Source organism: Phaseolus vulgaris, chromosome 8, assembly GCF_051622355.1.
Source record: "Phaseolus vulgaris cultivar YP4 chromosome 8, ASM5162235v1, whole genome shotgun sequence".
In the NCBI taxonomy this organism is placed as follows: domain Eukaryota; kingdom Viridiplantae; phylum Streptophyta; class Magnoliopsida; order Fabales; family Fabaceae; genus Phaseolus; species Phaseolus vulgaris.
Genome location: NC_143505.1, coordinates 23,156,489 through 23,178,747, shown reverse-complemented (window position 1 = coordinate 23,178,747; position 22,259 = coordinate 23,156,489). Strand labels below are relative to the sequence as shown.

At 32.8% G+C, this 22,259-nt stretch overlaps 1 protein-coding gene across 1 annotated transcript; it reads left to right on the top strand.

Annotated features, from left to right (window-relative positions):
* The first annotated feature begins 12,375 nt into the window (after nt 1–12,375).
* Nucleotides 12,376–20,460, top strand: LOC137825863 (ABC transporter B family member 15). Its single transcript, XM_068631656.2, has 7 exons — nt 12,376–12,937; nt 13,167–13,221; nt 13,370–13,548; nt 13,650–14,107; nt 14,233–14,773; nt 15,754–16,620; nt 18,719–20,460. Exons 1-7 carry the CDS (start codon nt 12,677–12,679, stop codon nt 20,129–20,131), a joined length of 3,774 nt encoding a protein of 1,257 aa, XP_068487757.2. The 5' UTR covers nt 12,376–12,676; the 3' UTR covers nt 20,132–20,460.
* Nucleotides 20,461–22,259: the final 1,799 nt, after the last annotated feature.

Below are 22,259 nucleotides of genomic sequence, written 5' to 3'. Positions count from 1 at the left end.
ATTATTTTTAAATTGATTTTTAATTCGTTACCAAGATTTTAACTACTAATTTAGAAATTATTTATCAATAATAAAAACTAATTTTAAAACTAATATTTTTTTAATTTTTAAATTAATTTTTAATTTATTTATTATAACAACTAATTATCTATGTTCTATAAAATTGATTTCTATTTAATAATTTTTTTAGTGTAATGTTATTTTATAAATTGACATCATTATAACTTTAATAAACAATTAATATCTGGTCAAATAATGGTGTAAATAAAGAAAATATAAAAGTAACGGTTCACTTCTTTTTGAAAAATTCGATTTAATTTTTTCTCTTAGAATAAATATTAAAAGTATAAAATAACTGCATTACACATAAAAATCATCAAATAAAGATTAATTTAGAGAAAATAATAATAATTAACTACTAAATTACTAAATTAAATATTATTTTAGAAATTAAAAAATTATTGATATTTAAATTAATTTTTATTATTAATAAATAATTTTTATATTAATATCTATAGCTAATAATTTTATAAATGAAATAATCATTTATTAAAATTTTGATAACTAAATATATATCAATTTAAAAAATATATTAATAATTGAAATTAATTTAGATACTAATAAACTTTTAATCTTTAATATATATCTAATTTAAATAATATAACAAATTAATTATTTTTTTCTAAAATTATTTTTTATTTAATAATTTTCTATATTCTAATGTTGGATATTTAAAACATAAGTGAAAGATGAAACTAAGATAGAAATTAAATTGAAATAATGATTAGGATACATTATTTTATTAATATCATAAGCATAGTCAATGTATAACTTTCTAGCAACGATCTATAACATTTATACGTTGTTATTAAACTTGAACATAGACTACAAAACTGTCAAGGTTATTCAAATTTAGCAATTTTATTCAATTCTTGTTCTGTTACAAATTGTTTCTAATAACCACAAAAACAATTGACCTTTCAGAACTTTGTTTCTACATTAATTTTTTAGGAGAACATAACATGGCAATAATATTATTAGGGTAATAAACTGGAATGAAAGGTCGAATAAAATAAAAAATTGAACTAAGAACATGATAAATAGAATTAAAATTTATTGAATAAAAAATCAAATTATCTATAACAACCTTTACTAAAAAATCAATTTTGAATTAAAAAATCTTGCTTTGGAAATAAACAAAATATAGAAAAAAATTCATAAATTCGTTATTGTTTTGGGTGGAATGTAAGTTACTTTGACTCTTCTCAGTATTTCTTGGAAGAACCACTTGAAACAAAAATACAAAAAAAAATATAAAAAGTTGAAACAATAACGGTGTAAATAAAGATTAAAGAATGACATTTATGATTCATGAAACCAAAACTTGTATGAATTAATTGGACAGTTATTAATGACTAGGACTAGTTTTACATGTCAAATTACAATTAATTAGTGAGAGCGAAATTAAAAATTAGAAATAAAGAAATTAAAGGTGAAAAAAAAACTGTCGGACAACAGCACAAGCTCAATAACACATAGCAACATCACATAATAAAATAATTTATAATATATCTCATCGTGTATTAGTGACTTCACCTTCATCTTAAAGGCTATAATCTCCATTGACGTTCATTATCTCATATTTGTGTTTATTTGAATGAATAGTTCCTACCCTTTTAGTACTTACATATCACATTTTTTCACCTTAGTAGGTCCACTCTCATTATTATTAACTATTATGTCATGTTTCATCACAAATCTTTATCCATTCAATATGTATCGAATTTCATGTATTACACATAAATCACACTTTTTTTATTCCATATCAACGTTCTTAATTCTTATATCATAATGATAATATTTTCTATCCACCAAGGTTATTAAATCACATATGAAACACAATATTAATTAATAAAAAAATTAAATATTTATTTTGACTAAATAACCAGTAACAATCAAGCATAAATAACAAGAGTGGAGTGATGGTTAAGCAAGACTTATGTTTGGTCAAAGAATAACCAAATTTTTTACTTTTATTTTCTATTGAATTTTGAATCTAATTTAATTTAATTGACTGAATAAGATGGAATTTGTAATTCAATTTATATATAGAGAGGATATCGAATTTGAGAATTGAGAGAATCCAATATGTGACACGATAAATCTAACTAGTCTTAATATGTGAATATATATATATATATATATATTTTGACCAAAAGTTAAACAATCACTTTTCTTTCCATTTGAAGGTTACAATATTTTTTTTTTTATCTCTCAAAAGAAAAAAAGAGAGACCAAAATCAAAACATCAAAGAAAGTAGGGGTGACAATGCGAGCTGACCCATCCCACATAGAGCCGCCCCACACTTGGCCCACAAAAAGTGGGTCGGGTTGGCTCGCCCTGCATAGAATTTGCGGGCTGATTTTTCTAATCCGCTTCGCATAAGGGTTGGTCTGCATAAAAAATATTTTTTTAAAATAAAAAATTTGAATTTTTTTTTTAGATGCATTAGGTAAATGATCTTCATAATATTATTTTCATGAAACATGCGTAGTAAAATGTTATTAAAAAATTTGGAATGTGAAAAATGAGGCTACATGAAGAAAATATAGGGCGCATAAAAAAATTTATACATTTTAAAGTTATATGGGTTATGCGAGCCAACCCGCCCTGCCCCGCACTTGGCCCGCGCGGGCTGCAGGTTATGCAGGGTGGGCCTAAGCGGGCTAGTAGGTTGAAATAAGTAACCTGCCCCACGTTTTTTTCAACGGGTCACGAGCCAGCATGCATAACCCGTCCCACTTTGTCACCCTTAAAAGAAAGAAAAAATAATAATAATTAGAAAATAGAATGAGAAAAGTAGGTAACGACAAATTTAAATTGGATAGTAATGCATCAAATGTAAATGTGAAATAAAAAAGAGAAAATCTCTTTATGAGTCTTGGCTTGACATCAGTCTTTTTAATAAAAAAATTTAATGCAAAATGGTCACTAAACACAATGATTATGGAGCCAAGTAAGTATGACTGAAACTTATCTAAAGCAAACACAATAGCTAACAACTATTTTTCAATAGTATAATTTACCTAGGTTGCGCCAAGAGTTTTAAAGGCATAAACAATAACATGAGGAAATTTACTTACCCTTTTGTGAAAGAAAATTCCTAATGCATAGTCTGAGGCATCACACATGAGTTCAAATTGCATTTCCCATTTAGGTGGCTACATAATGGGTGTAATGATGAGTATACTTTTTAGTTCTTCAAATGAATTCTTGTGTGAATCATAGAATACAAAGGATACATCTTATTGAAAGTGGTTGGATAATGGCAGAACTATTTCACTAAAATCTTTTATAAAAACTTACATTCCTAAGAAATGACCACACCTTCCTCACATCAATTTTGGATTTATTAACTTGTATACCTCTTTTAGAAATAAGATGGTCAAAGACTATACATTCTTTAACCATGAAATGACATTTTCATAATTAAGCACAAGGTTAATCTCAATACATATTTCAAAACTTTTTATAAATTATGCAAACATTCAGCAAATGAAGAGCCATAGACGGTGAAATCATCCATAAGTACATTCATGAAACTCTCAATTAAATTTGAAAATATACTCATCATACAATTCTAAAATGTAGCAGGTGTGTTGCATAGGCCAAATGACATCCTTGCATAGGAAAAACTGTCATAAGGATAGGTAAAAGTGGTCTTATGTTTTTGTTAGTCCTCATGTGTTATGTGTATTTGCATACAACCAAAAGAATCATCAAGGAAAGCAAAAATGTGATTTACCTACTAATATCTAAATTACTTAATCAATGAATGGGGGAGGAAAATGATCTTTTTGAGTGGCCTCATTGTACTTCCTATGATTTATACAAACTCTCCACTTATTAGCTACCCTTGTTAGCACAAGTTCATTATCTTTTTTCTTCATAATAGTTAACCCCAGACTTCTTTGGAACAATTTGGACAGGTGAAACCCACGTACTATCAGATATTGGGTAGATGATCTCAACCATCAGTAGCTTGGTCACCTTTGTTTTCACCACATTTAGTAATGTATGATTGAGCCTTATTTGGGTTATCTGATCTGTTTAGACTCATTCTCCAGAAGAATTTTGTGCATACATATGGCTGAACTTATTCTAAGAATATTAGCTAGTGTCCATCCAATGACTTTCTTATGCACTTTTAGAACTTGTAGTAGCTCATCTTTTTGTTGTTTCAATAAACTACTGAAATAATTACTGGTAATCTTTCCTCATCATCCCAATAAATATATTTCAAGTGGTTTGACAAAGGTTTCAGCTCCAAGGATTGTTGTTGTTTTGATGTTAAATTAATAGATTGTGATTAATGGTTAAAAGATAATGGAACAATAAATGTTGTGGATGTAGACGGTATGAGGGTAGTAGACAGTATAGGGTGGATAAATGATGTATGAATATCAGACGCTATAGAAGGGTTAGACATTTGATGATGGAGAATTTAAAAATATTTTCTCGGCAAGTGGATCGAGTCAACTGTACAATTGAGGATTGTTGTATCCACATAAATTAAAGATGACTAGAGTAAAAATAACTTTCAAAATAAAGTGAGAAAATGATAAAAGTTTGAGGTATAGATGTTGTGAAATAACTATAATAATCCTAATAATTATTTAGCAAGATTAAAATAAAACACAAACATAAGAGAAGGTTAACAATTTCAACACAAGTGTTGGGATTAAAGTAGCTTTTAAATCTTTCTTATTATTGTTACTTATAAATTCTATATTTATTCATGTTCATTGTTCTTTATGGTCAAACCAGGTTAATTCCTTGATCAAGGCTATCTAGAACAACAAACTATCATTATTAAGATGGAACAGTTCAAGCCAAGTACTAAATTATGTTCCCAAACATTGACATACTTAATTGATTTGAAAGGGTTTAGATACATGAATGTGTCTCTCGACATCATTCATGTTCCACGGGCATTAATGGTCGTTCCTCACCATTAAGAATTAAGCATACAATCAAACCAATAAAACTTGAATCTTAAAGAAAATAAGCATTCATAAATAACAATAACTCAAAAGAAATTAAATTGCTCTTCAATCCCAACAAGATATGTTTAGAAACTCATGATAAATCTTATAGTAAAGCTCATAGAGGAGTTGTTAAGAACAACAAACATGGATCCCTATAAGTTGCATGCCAGCCTCAGGCTTTAGTATTCTACCTTAGTGTTTGTCTTTATTTCATCTTACCAATGAAGTGTCTATACCTCTCTATTTATAGAATTTAGGGAGGAGCTCCAAGAGATTCATCTTCTGCTCAACGCATAGTCAATCCGCTCAGTGAATTAGCTTTCTTTATTCTGAAGGAAGCTTTTGGCTTCAAGCCCTTTTTTTGGGCTTTAAAAAATTTCGAGGTTTTACTTTTGCAGGGATTCGCTCCAAGGTAATCCCATCAAAATCCTTTCTTAAGGATGAAGTATTCCAAGGCTTGGGATTCACTTCAAGGCAGCGAATATGCAACCTCTCCTCTTTGGTTCAGGTTAGCTCTAAGTCCTTTCCAAGAAATTTTGGGCGTTCTTCATTATGAACTACTCCTTTCGCTCAACCCCTTGTTGTTCGGTCAACCTTCTAAACTTTGCAAATCTTTTGGCACTCAGAGCATGCTCTTGGTGGTCAACGTTCTGGAAGTTTTTTAGTTCTTACTCTTTGAAATCAATCTGCTTAGCCCTTTTCTATGTGCTAGGCGGATTGGTCATTTCTAATAATTTTGTTTGTTTGCTATTTTTCCTTCTTTTTCAGCAAGATTCATCAAATTCTTCTTCTTTTGAGTCAAGTTTGTTTTGTGAGGGAATTACATGCTTTTCAGGTTGTTTTTCCATATATTCTACTCATTATGCATTCCTAATTTGCTATGATTTTTACAACAACTTGACTCTTATTAAACTCCCCCCAACTTAGCTTTTTGCTTGTCCCGAAGCAAAAGATATTGCAGACTTAGTTTGTGAAATGAAAAGAAATACACATGACAAAACTACAGTTTGAATTTTTAAGAGTTTGTTTGAAATTGTGAGATAATCAAACTTATGCAATTAACCCTAGTACAAGACCTTCTAGGTTACTAAATAATAAGCACACAAAATTCACTTTCATCACAGAAGATTCTACCTAAGCACAAAGTTAATTCTTTTTCCTAGTTTTCCCATTCTAGTACTTATGCTTAAACCCTTCCTAGTTAGTTGCTTTCATTCTAGTGATTTCAACAACTCCAAGACAACTTTGTATATCATTATATTCCTTAAGTCGACATAATATGAATGGATCACTAAGGACTTTTATAGGTAAGTAATGAGGTTGAGTTTAACAAGAAATTTTGATTTTTCTTTAGAAGGTCTGTGTCATATTCGTGGTCCAACAAGTAGGTTGTATCGAAGGCAATGGGAAAGCTCGTGAAGAATTTGCAAACCTTCTGATCGGCAGGGGCTAATTTGTCTAAAACCCAAGTAAGCTTTGAGTTAGGCTTCTCGGTCCAATATAAAGGAAACTCGTCCAAGAGACCGAGGTGTTTTTTGTTAGCTCGAATTTTCAGAAAATGGCCTTTGAAGTTTTTGTAAGAGGATTGGAAGAGGGTAAGGATTCCTCTTCCAGGGATGCTGTTTACAGAAACCCGAAGCTGAAGTTGTAGCTTCTTCACCTCAAAATGGTAAAGAAACACATTAAGGGAAGGCTAGACACCGAGCTGGTCACACAGGATGGCAAAGGCTCGAGCAAATGCCCAACTGTTGGGATGTAGCTGAGCTGGGGCTACGTTCAACTCGGTTAGGAGTTGTTTTTCGAAAACAGACAAGGGAAGACGGAGGTAGACCTTTTGAAAAACGATGGCGTAGATATAGCAAAAAGGGTTGTCTGGGGATAAGGTTTCATCGTAACACACATGTTCGTTGGGTGAGCAAGGGTCTAGGAAAATCCAGTTGTCCTCCCTACCAAAATAACATTTCTTTTTCCTAAGGGCCACTATTTTTTCGTGAGAGGTGTAGGAAGAGGTTTCAGAAATAAGGTTTGGGATAGCCCAAGGGTATAAGGTTTGATAATCCATGCGGGTTCACGACTAAGGACAGAGGTTCACAGCTAAGGACAGTCATACGAAGAAAGCAAAATAGTTTAGACCCAGCACAATGCAAAACAAGTATCAATTCAAAAAGAAAATCAGGAAAGCAAAACCTAGCTACACATGCCGGAGATTATACGATAACACGCTAGCAGGAGGTAGTGAACGTAAATCAGATATAGATAGAAACAGAGTAATTCCAGGCAGAGCAAGTAAAGGATGAACAAATGAGAGGAAAAGAAGGAGTACCTTCGTGATCGATAAAGGGAAGCTCGAAGAAGTGAGTAGAAGATTGTTGAGTGAGGCAAGGGAGTAAGGAGAAAGCCCTGAATAACAAATGATGGAAAACGAAGGGTTTTAGGGGTTTTAGAACTTCTGCAAAAGGAATTCGAACGGTTGAGTTTAGCTACCACTAGCACTGGAACACGTGTATAGGTGGGGTCTGCGAACAGTAAAACATCGCTTCAGAAACGCTTTGAAAACCGCGCTCACCTACCTCTGGAAACCGTCACGTCAACGATCGACAGGGCTCGAGAGACTCTTTCCTCAGCCAAACTCAGCTCGAGTATGGGGGGCTTGTGTACTGACCAGTGCCCGATCCTCGGTAATATTTTCGTATGCTCAGTTCTTTTGTACCACGAGGTCTGCTCGGTTCTTTTGTACCACAAGGTCTGCTCGGTGCTTGGGCCTAAGCAAACTTGGGCCAACGACCTTGGTCAGGTTGGGCCCAGATCGCATGATAGGTACACAAAGTAATTCCACTTATGCACCCCTTAAAAGATATATTTGGTGGTAGATATAATTTTGTTATTATTATTAATATGTGGCAATATTTTCCTGTTACATATCTGTTGCATGTTTCTGTTGGATATCTGTTACACGTGGCTAGTTGCTATTAACCCTAGTGATATAGGGAGACGCTTGGGTAACAGAAAGTGGGTATGCGGATAGCACCTGAAGATCATTGGTGCCCGTGGCAGGTGGTTTTCTGTTACCAATAAAAGTTTAATGAAATTATTTTCATTTAAGATTTGCTGAGCTCTAGGGAGATTGGTTGCATGTTGCATGAGCAGTGATAAAAAGGAGAATAGGTTTCCAGGAAAAGGTATGCTGTTTTTTGCACATTTTACTAAATTGTTACTTTTCGGTGAGCCCTAGCTGACTTGATTGTCGGAGTGTCATCAACAGGTAGGGCACCCTCTATCCCAGCGGAGCCATACTAGAAACAATCAAGAGAGAGATATTGAAGACGATGCATTCATTATAGGTGAATCAGCAGTACAGTCAACCGACAAGAACAATAAATAAAGAAACTATTAGAAGAGAAAGTAAATGTTTAAAAATGCACAAAACACATTAAAGATAAAGTGTCATTTTTTTAAGCACGTAAGGCATTTAAGATAAGGAACAACGTGGCAAATTTGATCATAATATTGAGTTAAGAGAATTACAACTACAACGTTCATAATTGAGGAATATAAAGAAAGAATTTGGAATGTCTCACACATTCAAGATGTGTAAAGAACAATAAGAGCAAATGTTTCTATATTTAGCGTTTAATGACTATAATGACCTGAAGAGGTGTATGAATATTTGTGTGGTGCCTGAAGAGATAGAGAATACTTGTGGACTTGAAGAAGAGTAAGAATATTTGTAGACCTAAAGAGGTGTAAGAATACTTGTGTACCTAAAGAGGTGGAGAATACTTGTGGTAGTGAAGGCTGTTGAGCGGGTTGCTTGAGGAGACTAGACGTAGCCTTAATTGTTGGATAAACCAATATAAATATATATCTATATCTCTCTACTCTATACTCTTTTAGACACTACAATTGTTTGTTTGTTATTTTACAAATTGAGTTTAGGCTTCATTCAAACCCGGGCCAATTCTTTAAGAAAGACGTTGAATGTCATTAGTGTATAATAATTTAACGTGTTCCTAAACTTCTGAACATGTTTAATAAGTACGAAATATATGTTTCAAAGATGAGTGAATAGTAGAGTTAGGAACAATGCATAATTGAACAAGTTTTAATCCACGAGAAAGCTCATTTTAAACAATATTGATCACACTCTGAATAAGATGAACGACATAACCTTGACACTACAAGAAATTTCAAAATTATTCACGAATTATTACATACGGATACAATTTTATAGCTAAATTCAACTTTACATATGAATATTACTCACAAATCTTTATCCATGAATAAATTTAACATTACATACAAATTATTACCTACAAATACAAATTTATAGATAAATTATCCAAGAATTTATAGATAAATTATCCAAGATAAATTATTCAAAAAATAATAATGCTATCATTATTATTATGATTAATGCTAATATTATTATTAATATTATCATTATTATTATTATTAATGCTAGTATTATTAATATTATTATTATTCACATTAACATTAATATTAATATTAATAATATTATTATTATTATTATTCACATTAATGTTGTTAATGTTATTATTATTTATATCAATAATCCAACTAATATTAATATTCATATAATTAATAATTTAATATTATTAAGATTATTATTTATATTATTTTTAATATTAATATTAATATTAATATTATTATTATTATTATTATTATTCTTAATATTACTACTACTATTATTATAAATATGAATATTCTTATTATTTATATTATTAATAATATTAATATTATTAAGATTATTATTCATATTATTTTTAATATTATTATTATTATTATTATTATTCTTAATACTATTCTATTATTATTATAAATATGAATATTCTTATTATTTATATTATTAATGTTACTATTCATATTATTATATTTATATTATTATTATTATTATTATTAATATTAATATTATTGATACTACTATTATTATTAATATTATCCTTGATTCATAGGTAAATATATCTACGAATATAGATTCATAAATAATTTACCTATGAAACCTACATTCGTCGATAATAATTATAATATTATCAAGGGATATATAGATTCATATGTAAATTATCTTTAAATAGTAATTTATCTATGAATCTATCTGTGGGTATTATTTACCATTCTGTATTCATATATTAGATTAAAAATATTAATATTAATAGATTTATTATTAAAAAAATAATATTAATGATAATATTATTAGTATTATTATTATATTTATTAATATTATTATAATTATTAATACTAATATTATTATTATAGTTAATAGTTTTAGAATCTAATTAGTTGGTAGCTAAAATTTTGGTAACTAATTAGAAATTAATTTAAAAATTATTTATTAATAATAAAAAATAATTTAGATATCAATAATATTTTTAGTTTTAAAAATAATATTTAATTTAATTAATATAGTGACTTAATTAGTTTTTAAATTAGTTTTTATTTAATGTTTTTTAAGTATAACGTGAGTCATTTGACCATTTTATTGAATTTAAATAATTTTTAAAATCTTTGTAAGATAACTATTTGTGCATTAAACATTAAACATTAAGAGTTATGTAGTGAAAAAAAAAAATACACTCTTAGTGCCATTCTTTTCTATTTTAAGAAAAAAATGTGTTTCTATTTCTTTTCTAGCACACTTTTCCCATTACTTTCCACTTAGTTAAAGTTGTGCATTGTCATTCTTATTCCTGTCTTTCTTGTTTCACTCACCAAATTTAAACACAACCAAACTAAACAATACTAATAATATAAGACCACACAACATCATTATTGTCTAGCTCAGTAAGAACCACTACAAGAATTTTTTTTAGAAATTAATTTATTAGTATCTAAAATGATAAAAAATAGTCAACTAATTTAATTAGAAACTAAATTATTAGTATTTAAAATAATAAAATTAATCAATTAATTTTGACTTTAATATAATAGTAAGTAACTAAAATATTAATAGTTAATGTTAAATATAATTTAGAAACTATTTTATAAATTTTTATTAATAATAGATATCACTTTAAACATCAATAATTTTTTAATTTATAAAAAAATTAACTTAATTAATATACTAATTGATTTTTTTTTTTAAATTAGTTGATATTTAATAATTTTTTTTATAATGAATATTATGTAGTCTAACTCTGTTTCCTAACAAATTTAATAAGGGAAATCATGTTTATTGCCCAAGTCATAGAAATCATATCAAAATGAAATATGTCATTCTCATTTTGCGTGTTACATTCTTATTAGTTAGAATCATAAATGGATAGTGATCCTAATACAAATGATAATTTCTTACGAGATACATTATTTAGATTAGAAGAAAATAATAAATATTAATTTAAAAAGGAAACTGTGGGTATATATATATATATATATATATATATATATATATATATAATTAAACTTTGTTAATTATTTTAGTCAAAGCTCATAACAATTGAAGATTTCTAAATAGAAATTAGACTTATTAATTAAATCATGTTATTGACATATGGAAGACTTGATTTAAGAGAAAACAATTGATTATGTTGACCTTTGAAACTTTAACGTTTCCAGAACATAATATTAAGTTTTGTACTCGAGTTTCCATCTTTGTGAAATATAAATATTCACATACATTTTTTAATGTTGTTTAATATAAAATGTTTTTATAACAATTTGAAATTGCAGCAGGAATAAAGTAACAAAAAATATGATTAATTTTAAAAGTGGTATTTAAAAGTAAACTTAAATTAGTGTAACGGAAATTCATGCCTACTTAAAGACAAAAAAAGTGCTGATAACAAAAAATTGTTAACAATCATGTACGAGATTACATTTAGATTTAGAAAGAGAAATAATTTTTAATGAAATAGAACAATTTTAAATATTATATTGATTAAATCACAATAAACTATGTATTTGATTTTTTCAGAATTATAAAGCGATGTATTTAATTTTTTGGGTCAAAGTTACGTATAAGAAATATATAGTATAAAATGGAAGTTTTTAGAGGCAACCGCACACGGTTCTTATTAAGCTTAGTCTTAAGATAACAAATGTCAGATGAAGGGTTAATATAAATTAAAATAAGGCATTGAATATAAGAAAAGAAAGGGGCCAAAGTTGAGCGATCCCTTATGAAAAGAGAAAGAATCGTGTCAGCAAAAAGCAGTAAAAGGGGCATATCTCAGGAAATAATTTTGAAAGTGGTATAAGATGAGAAAAATGCTTTTATAAAAGTAGAATTATATATTTATGGCTATGAAAAAAGTCCCGATGCTTTAGCAGTGTGATAATTATAAAGTCAAACAGGAGCTAATTCTCCTCCTCACATCACATGTTCCTCCATCCTCAACAACACAATAAACCTCTCCACATGCTATTAAGAATTCCCCAACCCTGACCCTAGCTATTCTGGTCCCTATAAGTTTTGTCCCACACCACTTTAACCCACACTGATTCCTATAAATTCACCAGAATGTTGCAACAACATAGCTCAAGGTAACCAAAGGAAAGCTGGTTTTGGAGCCAAGCCAAGAGGCCAGAGAAACCATGCTCCATTAACTACAGAAGTGGGTCTCCGAATCTCACTGTTGTTTGTTTCTCAAGAAAAAGGGTCGTGTGTCTAAAAATGGTTAGGAATCAGAAAAGTGTAGTAGGTATGGTTAGCCAGGAGAGAAAGAAGAAGATCAAAAACGGGTCTCAGGGGTTTGGGTCAATTTTCATGCATGCCGATCGCAAAGATTTGTTTTTTATGATTTTAGGTACCATTGGGGCTGTTGGAGAAGGCGTCACCACCCCTCTCGTGTTGTATATCAGTAGCCGGATGATCAATAGCATTGGGAGTTCATCCAACACGGATGGAAGCACCTTCATCCATAACATCAACAAGGTTCAATTCTATCTCTCTCTCTATACACACAACAAATTTTTACATCTTCCTAATCACCATCATCTCAATTGTTCTCAGCATCACACCTACTTGAGTGTCATATAAAATTAATTTAAAGCATGATGAGCACGTCACACTCTGAAACTGTCGTAATTTATGAACTCACATGGAAAGAATATAACATGAGCGAAGCTTGGTAACGGTTTTGGCTTTATTATTGGTGATGCAGAATGCATTGGCGTGGTTATATTTAGCTGGTGTCTCTTTTGCCGTTTGCTTCGTCGGTGAGTTTCGGTTTCGCAATGATTTTGCTTTTGCTTTTTCTCTTTTCATTTACGCCACGCAAATTAAAGTGATGATATTGTTGCATCCTCTTTTTTTTTTTTTTTTTTTTTTAACAATTATTATATATTTTTTGCAATTTTTTTTCAGAGGGTTACTGTTGGACAAGAACAAGCGAAAGACAAGCAGCGAGAATGAGATACAGGTATCTGAAAGCAGTGCTTAGACAAGATGTGGCGTACTTCGATTTGCATGTCACAAGCACGTCAGAGATCATCACCAGCGTCTCCAACGACAGCCTCGTAGTCCAAGATGTTCTTAGTGAAAAGGTAGGTGTTATGTTATATTACAGTTACCAAAAGAAAAAATAAAAATCGTAAGTGAAAGGTGGTTGGTTATTTTTGGTTAGAACTAATGACATGCGTTACAGGTTCCGAATTTCTTGATGAACATTTCATTGTTCGTTGGGAGCTACATAGCGGCGTTTGCAATGTTGTGGAGGCTGGCCATTGTGGGGTTTCCTTTCGTGGTTCTTCTGGTGATCCCGGGTATAATCTACGGCAAGACTTTGTTGGGGTTGTCTAGTAGAATCAGAGATGAGTATAATGAAGCAGGAACAGTGGTGGAACAAGCAATTTCATCCATCAGAACCGTTTATTCCTTCGTTGGGGAAAGCAAGACCATGAACGCTTTCTCAAACGCGCTTCAAGGGACGGTGAAGTTGGGCCTGAAGCAAGGCTGGGCCAAAGGCTTAGCCATTGGTAGCAACAGCGTCGTTTTCGGCATTTGGTCTTTCATGTGCTATTACGGCAGCAGACTCGTCATTTATCATGGCGTAAAAGGAGGAACAGTTTTCGCAGTTGGAGCAGCAATCGCTGTTGGTGGATTGTAAGTGATAATTATCATAATGATTATTATTATTATTATAATTAATACTACTGTTGTCGTGATGTAATTTGTTTTATAGTGAATTGATTGAATGGAGGTTAATTGAGTTTGTGTTTGTGAAAAAGGGGTCTGGGAGCGGGTTTAACGAACGTGAAGTACTTTTCGGAAGCGGGTGCGGCAGCGGAGCGTATAAAGGAGGTGGTAAAGAGGGTTCCTTGGATTGATTCTGAGAGCGAGGAAGGGGAGATTCTGGAGAGAGTTTACGGGGAAGTGGAATTTGAGGGTGTGGAGTTTGCGTACCCGTCGAGACCAGAAAGTGCAATATTGAATGGGTTGAGTGTGAGGTTTCCTGCAGGGAAGAGAGTGGCGTTGGTTGGGGAGAGTGGGTCTGGGAAGTCAACGGTGATAGCGCTATTGCAGAGGTTCTATGACCCGGTGGTAGGAGAGGTGCGTTTGGATGGGGTTGGGATTCAGAAGCTGCAGGTCAAGTGGCTGAGATCGCAGATGGGGTTGGTGAGCCAGGAGCCTGCTCTGTTTGCGACAACCATTAAAGAGAACATACTTTTCGGCAAAGAGGACGCCACGGAGGACCAAGTTGTTCAGGCTGCTAAAGCTGCCCATGCCCATGATTTCATCTCCCTTCTGCCTCACGGTTACCAAACACAGGTCACAACTCTACTCTACTACTCTCCACCCCACTGCTCTAACTCACTTCTCTTACACTATCTTTCTATTATTACCAAAAATTATTAAAAATAATAAAATGCATAATCCTTCACTAAAATATCCCCTCAACTCCTTTAAAATCTATACCTAAGGAAATTTTTCAATATAACCATTTTTTTTTTCAATTTTAGTATCTCATTTTATTAATATAATAAAATATTTTGTTATTTTATATGAATTACTTAAAAATTAAAATTATTTTTTTATTTTTTAAAATTAATTTAATTTAATTTTTTTAAATTAATATTAATGTTCAATTTTTATATGATTCTCCTATTTTTTTTTTAATTCTCTTATTTTAAAATTATAACCGGAAGAAATAGAGAACATACTTTCACACATTTCTACATCAAATATCATATATTAAATAAAATAATTTTTATTTTCATATCATTCTCTTCACTTCTCTTTTTCTTTTTCAATTTCCACTTATCTAAAATTATTATTATTTTTATATATGTGTTAAGGAAGAATTGAAAAGGTGAATACAAAACGGTGTTGCACTTGTGTTTTCGTAGTATCATAATTTGTCTCTTCTATTTTTGTCACTCTAGTTTTAAGAAATTCAAAATAATAAATATGTTAAAAAATCTAATACAAACACGGTTAGTCTTTTCTAATATTTTAAATTGACTTTAGGTTAAAGATTTCATTGAATATATTCTAGAAAATATAAATAAAAAATTATAAATTAAAATTGCTTTATATTAGTAAAAATAAAAATTTAAAGAAACTACTGAGAGAATTGACACTATTAAGTATTAATTTTATTTTAATACTATAAGAAGAAAGTTATGGTAAAATTTAAACATAAAATTGTGATTTTAGTTATTTACATGAAATATATGCATGTTAAATAATTATTTTTATGGTATTGAATAATATGAAGCATAATATAATGGTTTTGATTCCACTTGCAGGTGGGAGAGAGGGGGGTTCAGATGTCAGGGGGACAGAAACAGAGGATAGCAATTGCGAGGGCAATAATCAAGAAACCGCGAATTCTCCTTCTGGACGAAGCAACAAGCGCGCTAGACAATGAATCGGAGCGACTCGTCCAACAGGCATTGGACGACGTCGCCGAGGGTTGCACCGCTATCATCATCGCCCACCGTTTATCGACCATCCAAAACGTAGACCTCATCGCCGTCTTCGGGGGCGGAAAGGTCATAGAGATGGGCTCGCACGACGAGCTCCTCCAAAACGACACCAGCGCCTACGCCTCCGCGTTCCGCCTCCAGCAACAAACGGAGAAAGCGAAAGAAGACGAAAGCGCGGAAACCGTTGCTCCCGGAAGTGTTCCCTGCTCGATAACAACCACCGACACAGAAAACGACCACCTAGTGGGGCCATTTGGTGGGAGTTGTAGTGACGTGGCGGAAGCAAAGAAGGTACGCGCGCCGTCGTTTCGTAGACTTGTATCACTGAGCGTCCCCGAGTGGAAGCACGTGGTTTTGGGGTGCTTAAACGCGATGGTGTTCGGTGCCGTTCAGCCAGTTTACGCATTCACGATGGGGTCCACGATACTGTTGTATTTTCAGGCGGATCATGAGGAGATGGTGAGGAAGACTAGGATCTACTCGTTGGCCTTTCTGGGCCTCTTTGTGGTGTCTTTCATTGCGAATATTGGGCAGCATTATTGTTTCGCGTACATGGGGGAATACTTGACCAAACGGGTCAGAGAGACCGTGCTTTCCAAAATCCTCACTTTCGAAGTTGGATGGTTTGATTTGGACGAAAACTCCAGTGGCGCCATCTGTTCAAGGCTTGCCAAAGACGCCAATGTGGTAAGTTTTTGCTTCCCTTTCCTCAATTTCTTCTGCTTTAACGTTTTTAAGTTTTTCTTTACACCACTAACGATATCAATCATTTCCCATTTCCCATTTCCCATTGGAAAACAAACACCATAACAAAAGATGGAACATAATGCATATGATAAGATATGTTTAGAAAAACAAAAAAAGTCTTGTTTATCAGTACCCCACACTTGTCTAAGTCAAAATAATAGGATCTCGAATAAATGCCATTTTTCTCATTTTAAAAAAAATATAGGTAGGCCACATGATAAATAATACCTTTTATAAGTGATACACAATGAGTGAAAGGTTATTTTTTTTATGTGGTAATTAAGTTCAAAAAGAGTATTAAGCGTTCATGTTCAGTTACTAAACTGTTTTAACCAAACATTTATCAAAATTTCCACTCTAAAAAAGATTTCCAAAGTCTTCTAGCTTATAACCTTTTCCTAGGTTAGGACAGCGAAAGATATCAAGTTTCAGTTATTCTTTTTTCTTCTTATTTTTGCTGTGAAAGTGATAGTGGGAGGTGTATAAGATGAGAAGAAAAGGTACGACGGTATTGTTACTATTTAAGGTTTTATTATGTCGTACGATAAATTCTTAGCTATAATGCATATATCTCTCTACATGCAACGCTACGGTTGTCGGTGAGAATTTTGTGTGTGCTTGAGAAAAGATAAATCTTGTGGATTAAAGATGGAGAAACTGTATTGGTATATCTTCCCTTGTGGTTACATCCTTTCCGTACCCTTTTTCTTTTGAAGAAAAGGGATGACCCAGGCTCCATCTCACTTTCCGTTCCCTTATTCTCCTTTCGGCACTCTTCTTTTTTATTTTATCTTTCAGGGACAAGGGTACTTCTAAAGACATAAATATATACTCCAAGTATAATTTTTATTCACTCTGCTTCTACACTTGGATTAGTTCGTTCAACTAAACACTCATTCATTGAATACATTCAATTTAGAATAGATATTTTCTTAAGAATCTATATAAGATATATAGAAATCTAATTTGTGATAAAAACAAAGTATAACCAAATATAAATAGGTCTCATAGAAAATATGAGAAAATTAAAGTGGTTTAAAAGCATTTTCCCATATTAAATGAGGAGGGAAATAGGTGTGGGCCAGAGGAGAGGGGGCCGAGAAAGAAAAGAAAGTGATTTTATCACAACAGTAAAATTTAATATGATAATATTTACTTTAAATCATTCGATAGGAATATATAATAACTTAAGAATACATTCTATATATATATATATTCTAATTTACTTATTGAAATCAATTTCATTTTATATACTTGTCATCAACGGAAACCATATTTGTTATCATAATATTCTAATGAAAGCATCTTTTCGTTATCCTAATATTCTTAAGATAGGCATCTTTTGGTTGTATCTTTTTCTTAAAACATCTTAATAATTTATTAAAACCTGACTTAAAATTATAAATTTTACCTTTTTAATTTTATTTATAGTAAACACTTTGTAGTACCAGTTAATTATCCGTACATACTTACTTTTTTACTAGAAGTTTGCAATAAAGACTGTCTATTTTAGCATATTTTTCCTTAACTATAACAGTAAAAGCGTAAATTGAGGAGCACTTAGTATTAAATAACATTAACATCACTACTGCTAAAAATCTCATTGTACTTTAAAATAAATTAGTTTTCATTTTTTCCAAGTGGGATTGTTTTACTATTTTTGATTATATATTGGCATCTTATTAGAAAACAATACAAAATATTTAATTGATTTCATCAAATGTTGTGATGAACGAATGAAAGAGAGGACTGTGAGGCTTAGAAGGTGGCATTGTGGCTCCTGTCACGACTGAGGAAAGTTATGTACTTTATTTGGGTACGCCAGATAATTTGGTCGTGGCTACATGCCGTCTAAACCGGCTTTAATGCACGCACACGTGCTTGTGTTTGAGCGTGTTCTTGAGCTTTTTGTGTGCTAATTGTTGGTAGTTTGGGGGCTACACAAGATCTGCGTAGTGGTTAGTGTGATTGTGACTGTGATTGGATCCGTGAGTAGCGTGTGTTTTCATATTTGATTGTGTTGTGGTGTTTGAATCAGGTGAGGTCTCTAGTGGGAGATAGAATGGCATTGCTGGTACAGACATTTTCCGCGGTGCTAACAGCCTACACACTAGGTCTGATAATTTCCTGGAGGCTTTCTATTGTTATGATAGCGGTACAACCTATCATCATTGCTTGCTTTTACACAAGGCGTGTTCTTCTCAAGAGCATGTCCAACAAGTCCATGAAGGCCCAGCAACAAAGTAGCAAACTAGCATCAGAAGCGGTTTCCAATCTCCGAACCGTCACTGCCTTTTCTTCTCAGGACCGGATTCTGAAAATGCTTGAAGCAGCCCAAGTGGGCCCAAGCAGAGAGAACATTCGGCAGTCATGGTTTGCTGGCATTGGGCTTGGATTCTCCCAAGGCCTTGCATCTTGCGTTTGGGCCCTAAACTATTGGTACGGTGGGAAGCTCATCTCGCACGGGTACTTAACAACAAAAACCTTCTTTGAGAGCTTCATGGTTTTGGTGAGCACTGGGAGGATAATTGCGGATGCGGGAAGCATGACCACGGATATTGCTAGAGGTGCTGATGTTGTGGCCTCTACTTTTGGCATCATAGATAGGTGTACAAAAATAGAGCCTGATGACCCAAATGGGTACAAGGCAGAGAAGTTGGTTGGTGAAATAGAGTTTCATGAGGTGCATTTTACGTACCCTACCAGGCCTGATATGGCTATCTTCCAAGGGTTCTCTATGAAAATGGAGGCAGGGAAATCAACGGCATTGGTGGGGCAAAGTGGATCTGGGAAATCAACGATCATAGGGCTAATAGAGAGATTTTACGATCCACTTAGGGGGATGGTGACAATAGATGGGATGAACATAAGATCGTATAACCTAAAGTCACTAAGGAAGCACATAGCACTTGTGAGCCAGGAGCCAACGTTGTTTGGTGGGACCATAAGAGAGAACATTACATATGGAAGAGGTGGGAGGGTTGATGAGAGTGAGATGATAGAGGCAGCACGAGCAGCGAACGCTCATGATTTCATAGCGGGTCTGAAGGAGGGTTACGAGACATGGTGTGGGGAAAAAGGGGTACAACTTTCAGGGGGTCAAAAGCAAAGGATAGCAATAGCGAGGGCCATACTGAAAAACCCTAAGGTGTTGCTGTTGGACGAGGCCACAAGTGCATTGGATGGTCAATCAGAGAAGGTGGTGCAAGATACCTTGACGAGGGTAATGATAGGGAGGACCAGCGTGGTGGTGGCACACAGGTTGAGCACCATTCACAATTGTGATGCTATTGCTGTGATGGAAAAGGGGAGGGTGGTGGAGACTGGAACCCACTCCTCCTTGTTGGCCAAAGGACCATGTGGAGCTTATTACTCTTTGGTGAGTCTTCAGACTAGACATGCAGCCACACCCAACAACACTTCTACTAAAGCTACCCACTCTGTCAGTTGAGCTTCCCAAAGTACCAAGTTGTCTTTGTCCGCTCGGCTTGCTAGCTACTTGACCTTATTTTGGAGATAATAATAATAATAATAATAATAAGAATAATAATAATAGTAGTCTTAAAGAAGATATGACATGGGTTTGGTTGGTTTGGTTTGGTTTGGTGATAGATGAAAGCAACTTAAAGAAGTGGATGAGATGGTGAAGGAACTTTCAAATTTAGTGTACCTTTCTTATTTCGCACTTTCTCTCGTGTTCCCAACAACATCGATCCATGTTTAAATAATGTATGTATATATAATAATAGGTCTTAATGATATCAAGCATACTTGTGCCAATGGTGTCAATATTTCTCTCTACTTTCCAGGTCGAAATGATTACTAACTTACCAGATATTAGACCAAACTACCACCGCACTCCTTTACAAAGTTTTAAGAGTAGATTTTTTATATTTTGTTAAACTTGTTTAGACATTCTTACACCAACTTTCTAAATTATTTGAAAATATTACACAGTATATTTTTATATATAAAAATTAGTTAATATTAAAAACAAAAATAATATTTACATTCTCGTGCAAGTATCATTTACTTATTTTTTAATTAGAATCTACTTTAAAAATGATAAAATATTATATTTCAAATTTTTTTAATTAAGCCCTTACTGTTAAAACCGTGCTAAAAAAATTTAGAATAATATCCTAACAACAATATGATTATTTCAAAATTTATAAAATAACATTCAATTTTCTATGATAATAAATATAATTTGTACCACAATATGACATCGGAGGAAATAAATCTAAAGCTACATGAGATAGTTTGAAAATAAATAGTCACTACATTTGATCAAAGTTATACAAGTTCGTTTGATAATAAACTATCATCACATAAATATTTATTACTTTAATTACACTAAGCTCGGACCATCGAGCTATATAAATGATCGCAAAGTCCAAAATGGAGTTGGTGATGAAAATATGACTCATTTTCCAAAGCTTGACCATAAATATGGTTGGAGCTAAAATTCAAAATAAAGTCTGATTACCCTAAAAAGGGGTTCCCGAGCTTGGGGAGATTATGTGATGCAATCAGTGTGGATTGTTTTGGAATGGAGTTGAGGTAGCAGCGGAAGAGAATGAAGATGCACTGAAGATTGGAGGTGATTTGGTGAAGAATGGAAGTGATTTTGGTATTGAATTTAGAAAGAGGTTGGGGCAACTTTATAAGGTTTCACTACGCCTCTAGGCTCTCTAACAAAGGGGAGATTTAGGAGAGAATGATTCTGAAAATTCACGAATTTCATTCAATATATGCCAAATCTTAATGAAAATGGTAGAAGTCACCTATTTAGAGGTGAAAAGGATGAAGGTTGCTTGCACTAGTACAAAAATAAGAAAAGAACGCTCCTTATTTAATGCGGTTTAGCGCTTAAACGCATTCGTAAAAAACGCGGTGACATTTTTGAAATTATTTTGATTTACAAATGCGGTTATTTGAATAACCGCATTTGTAAATCAAAAAGCTTGATTTACAAATGCGGTTATTTAAATAACCGCATTTGTAAATGGTTTTTACCCTAAAAATTTTAGGCGCTCAACAGTTTCGTTCATTCTTCGTTTGCGCTCACATCTGTTCTTTGTTTTCTCTGGTTGCGAAGTTCTTCATTTTCGAAGGTACGTAACTGCATTGCCCCTTATTCTCTTGTTTCCATTGCTCCTAACAACTGCATTGAACTCCAATGGCTTTCGCTTTCCATATTGCTTTCGTTTTTAATGGGTTTCGCTCTGCATTTTGAAGGTGTACTCTTCCATTGCTTCCGCCGTTGTCGCATTTCGCTCTCGCCGCTCCGCCACCGCTTCCGCCGCCGCACTCACCGCAGCTGCCGTGTTTCCTCTTCTCCCCTTCCACTCTTCACCAACAACGTGCCCCTAAAACCCCAGCTCATTCAGAAGAATATACAAATGCGAGCTCATTCAAAAGAATATACAAATGCGGTTATTTCAAATAACCGCATTCGTAAATCGCATTTACAAATGCGGCTCTATAGCCGCATTTGTATTTCTCTGATTTACAACTGCGTGCTGATCAAATGCGGCTCTATAACCGCATTTGTAAATGTAAAATAGCCGCATTTG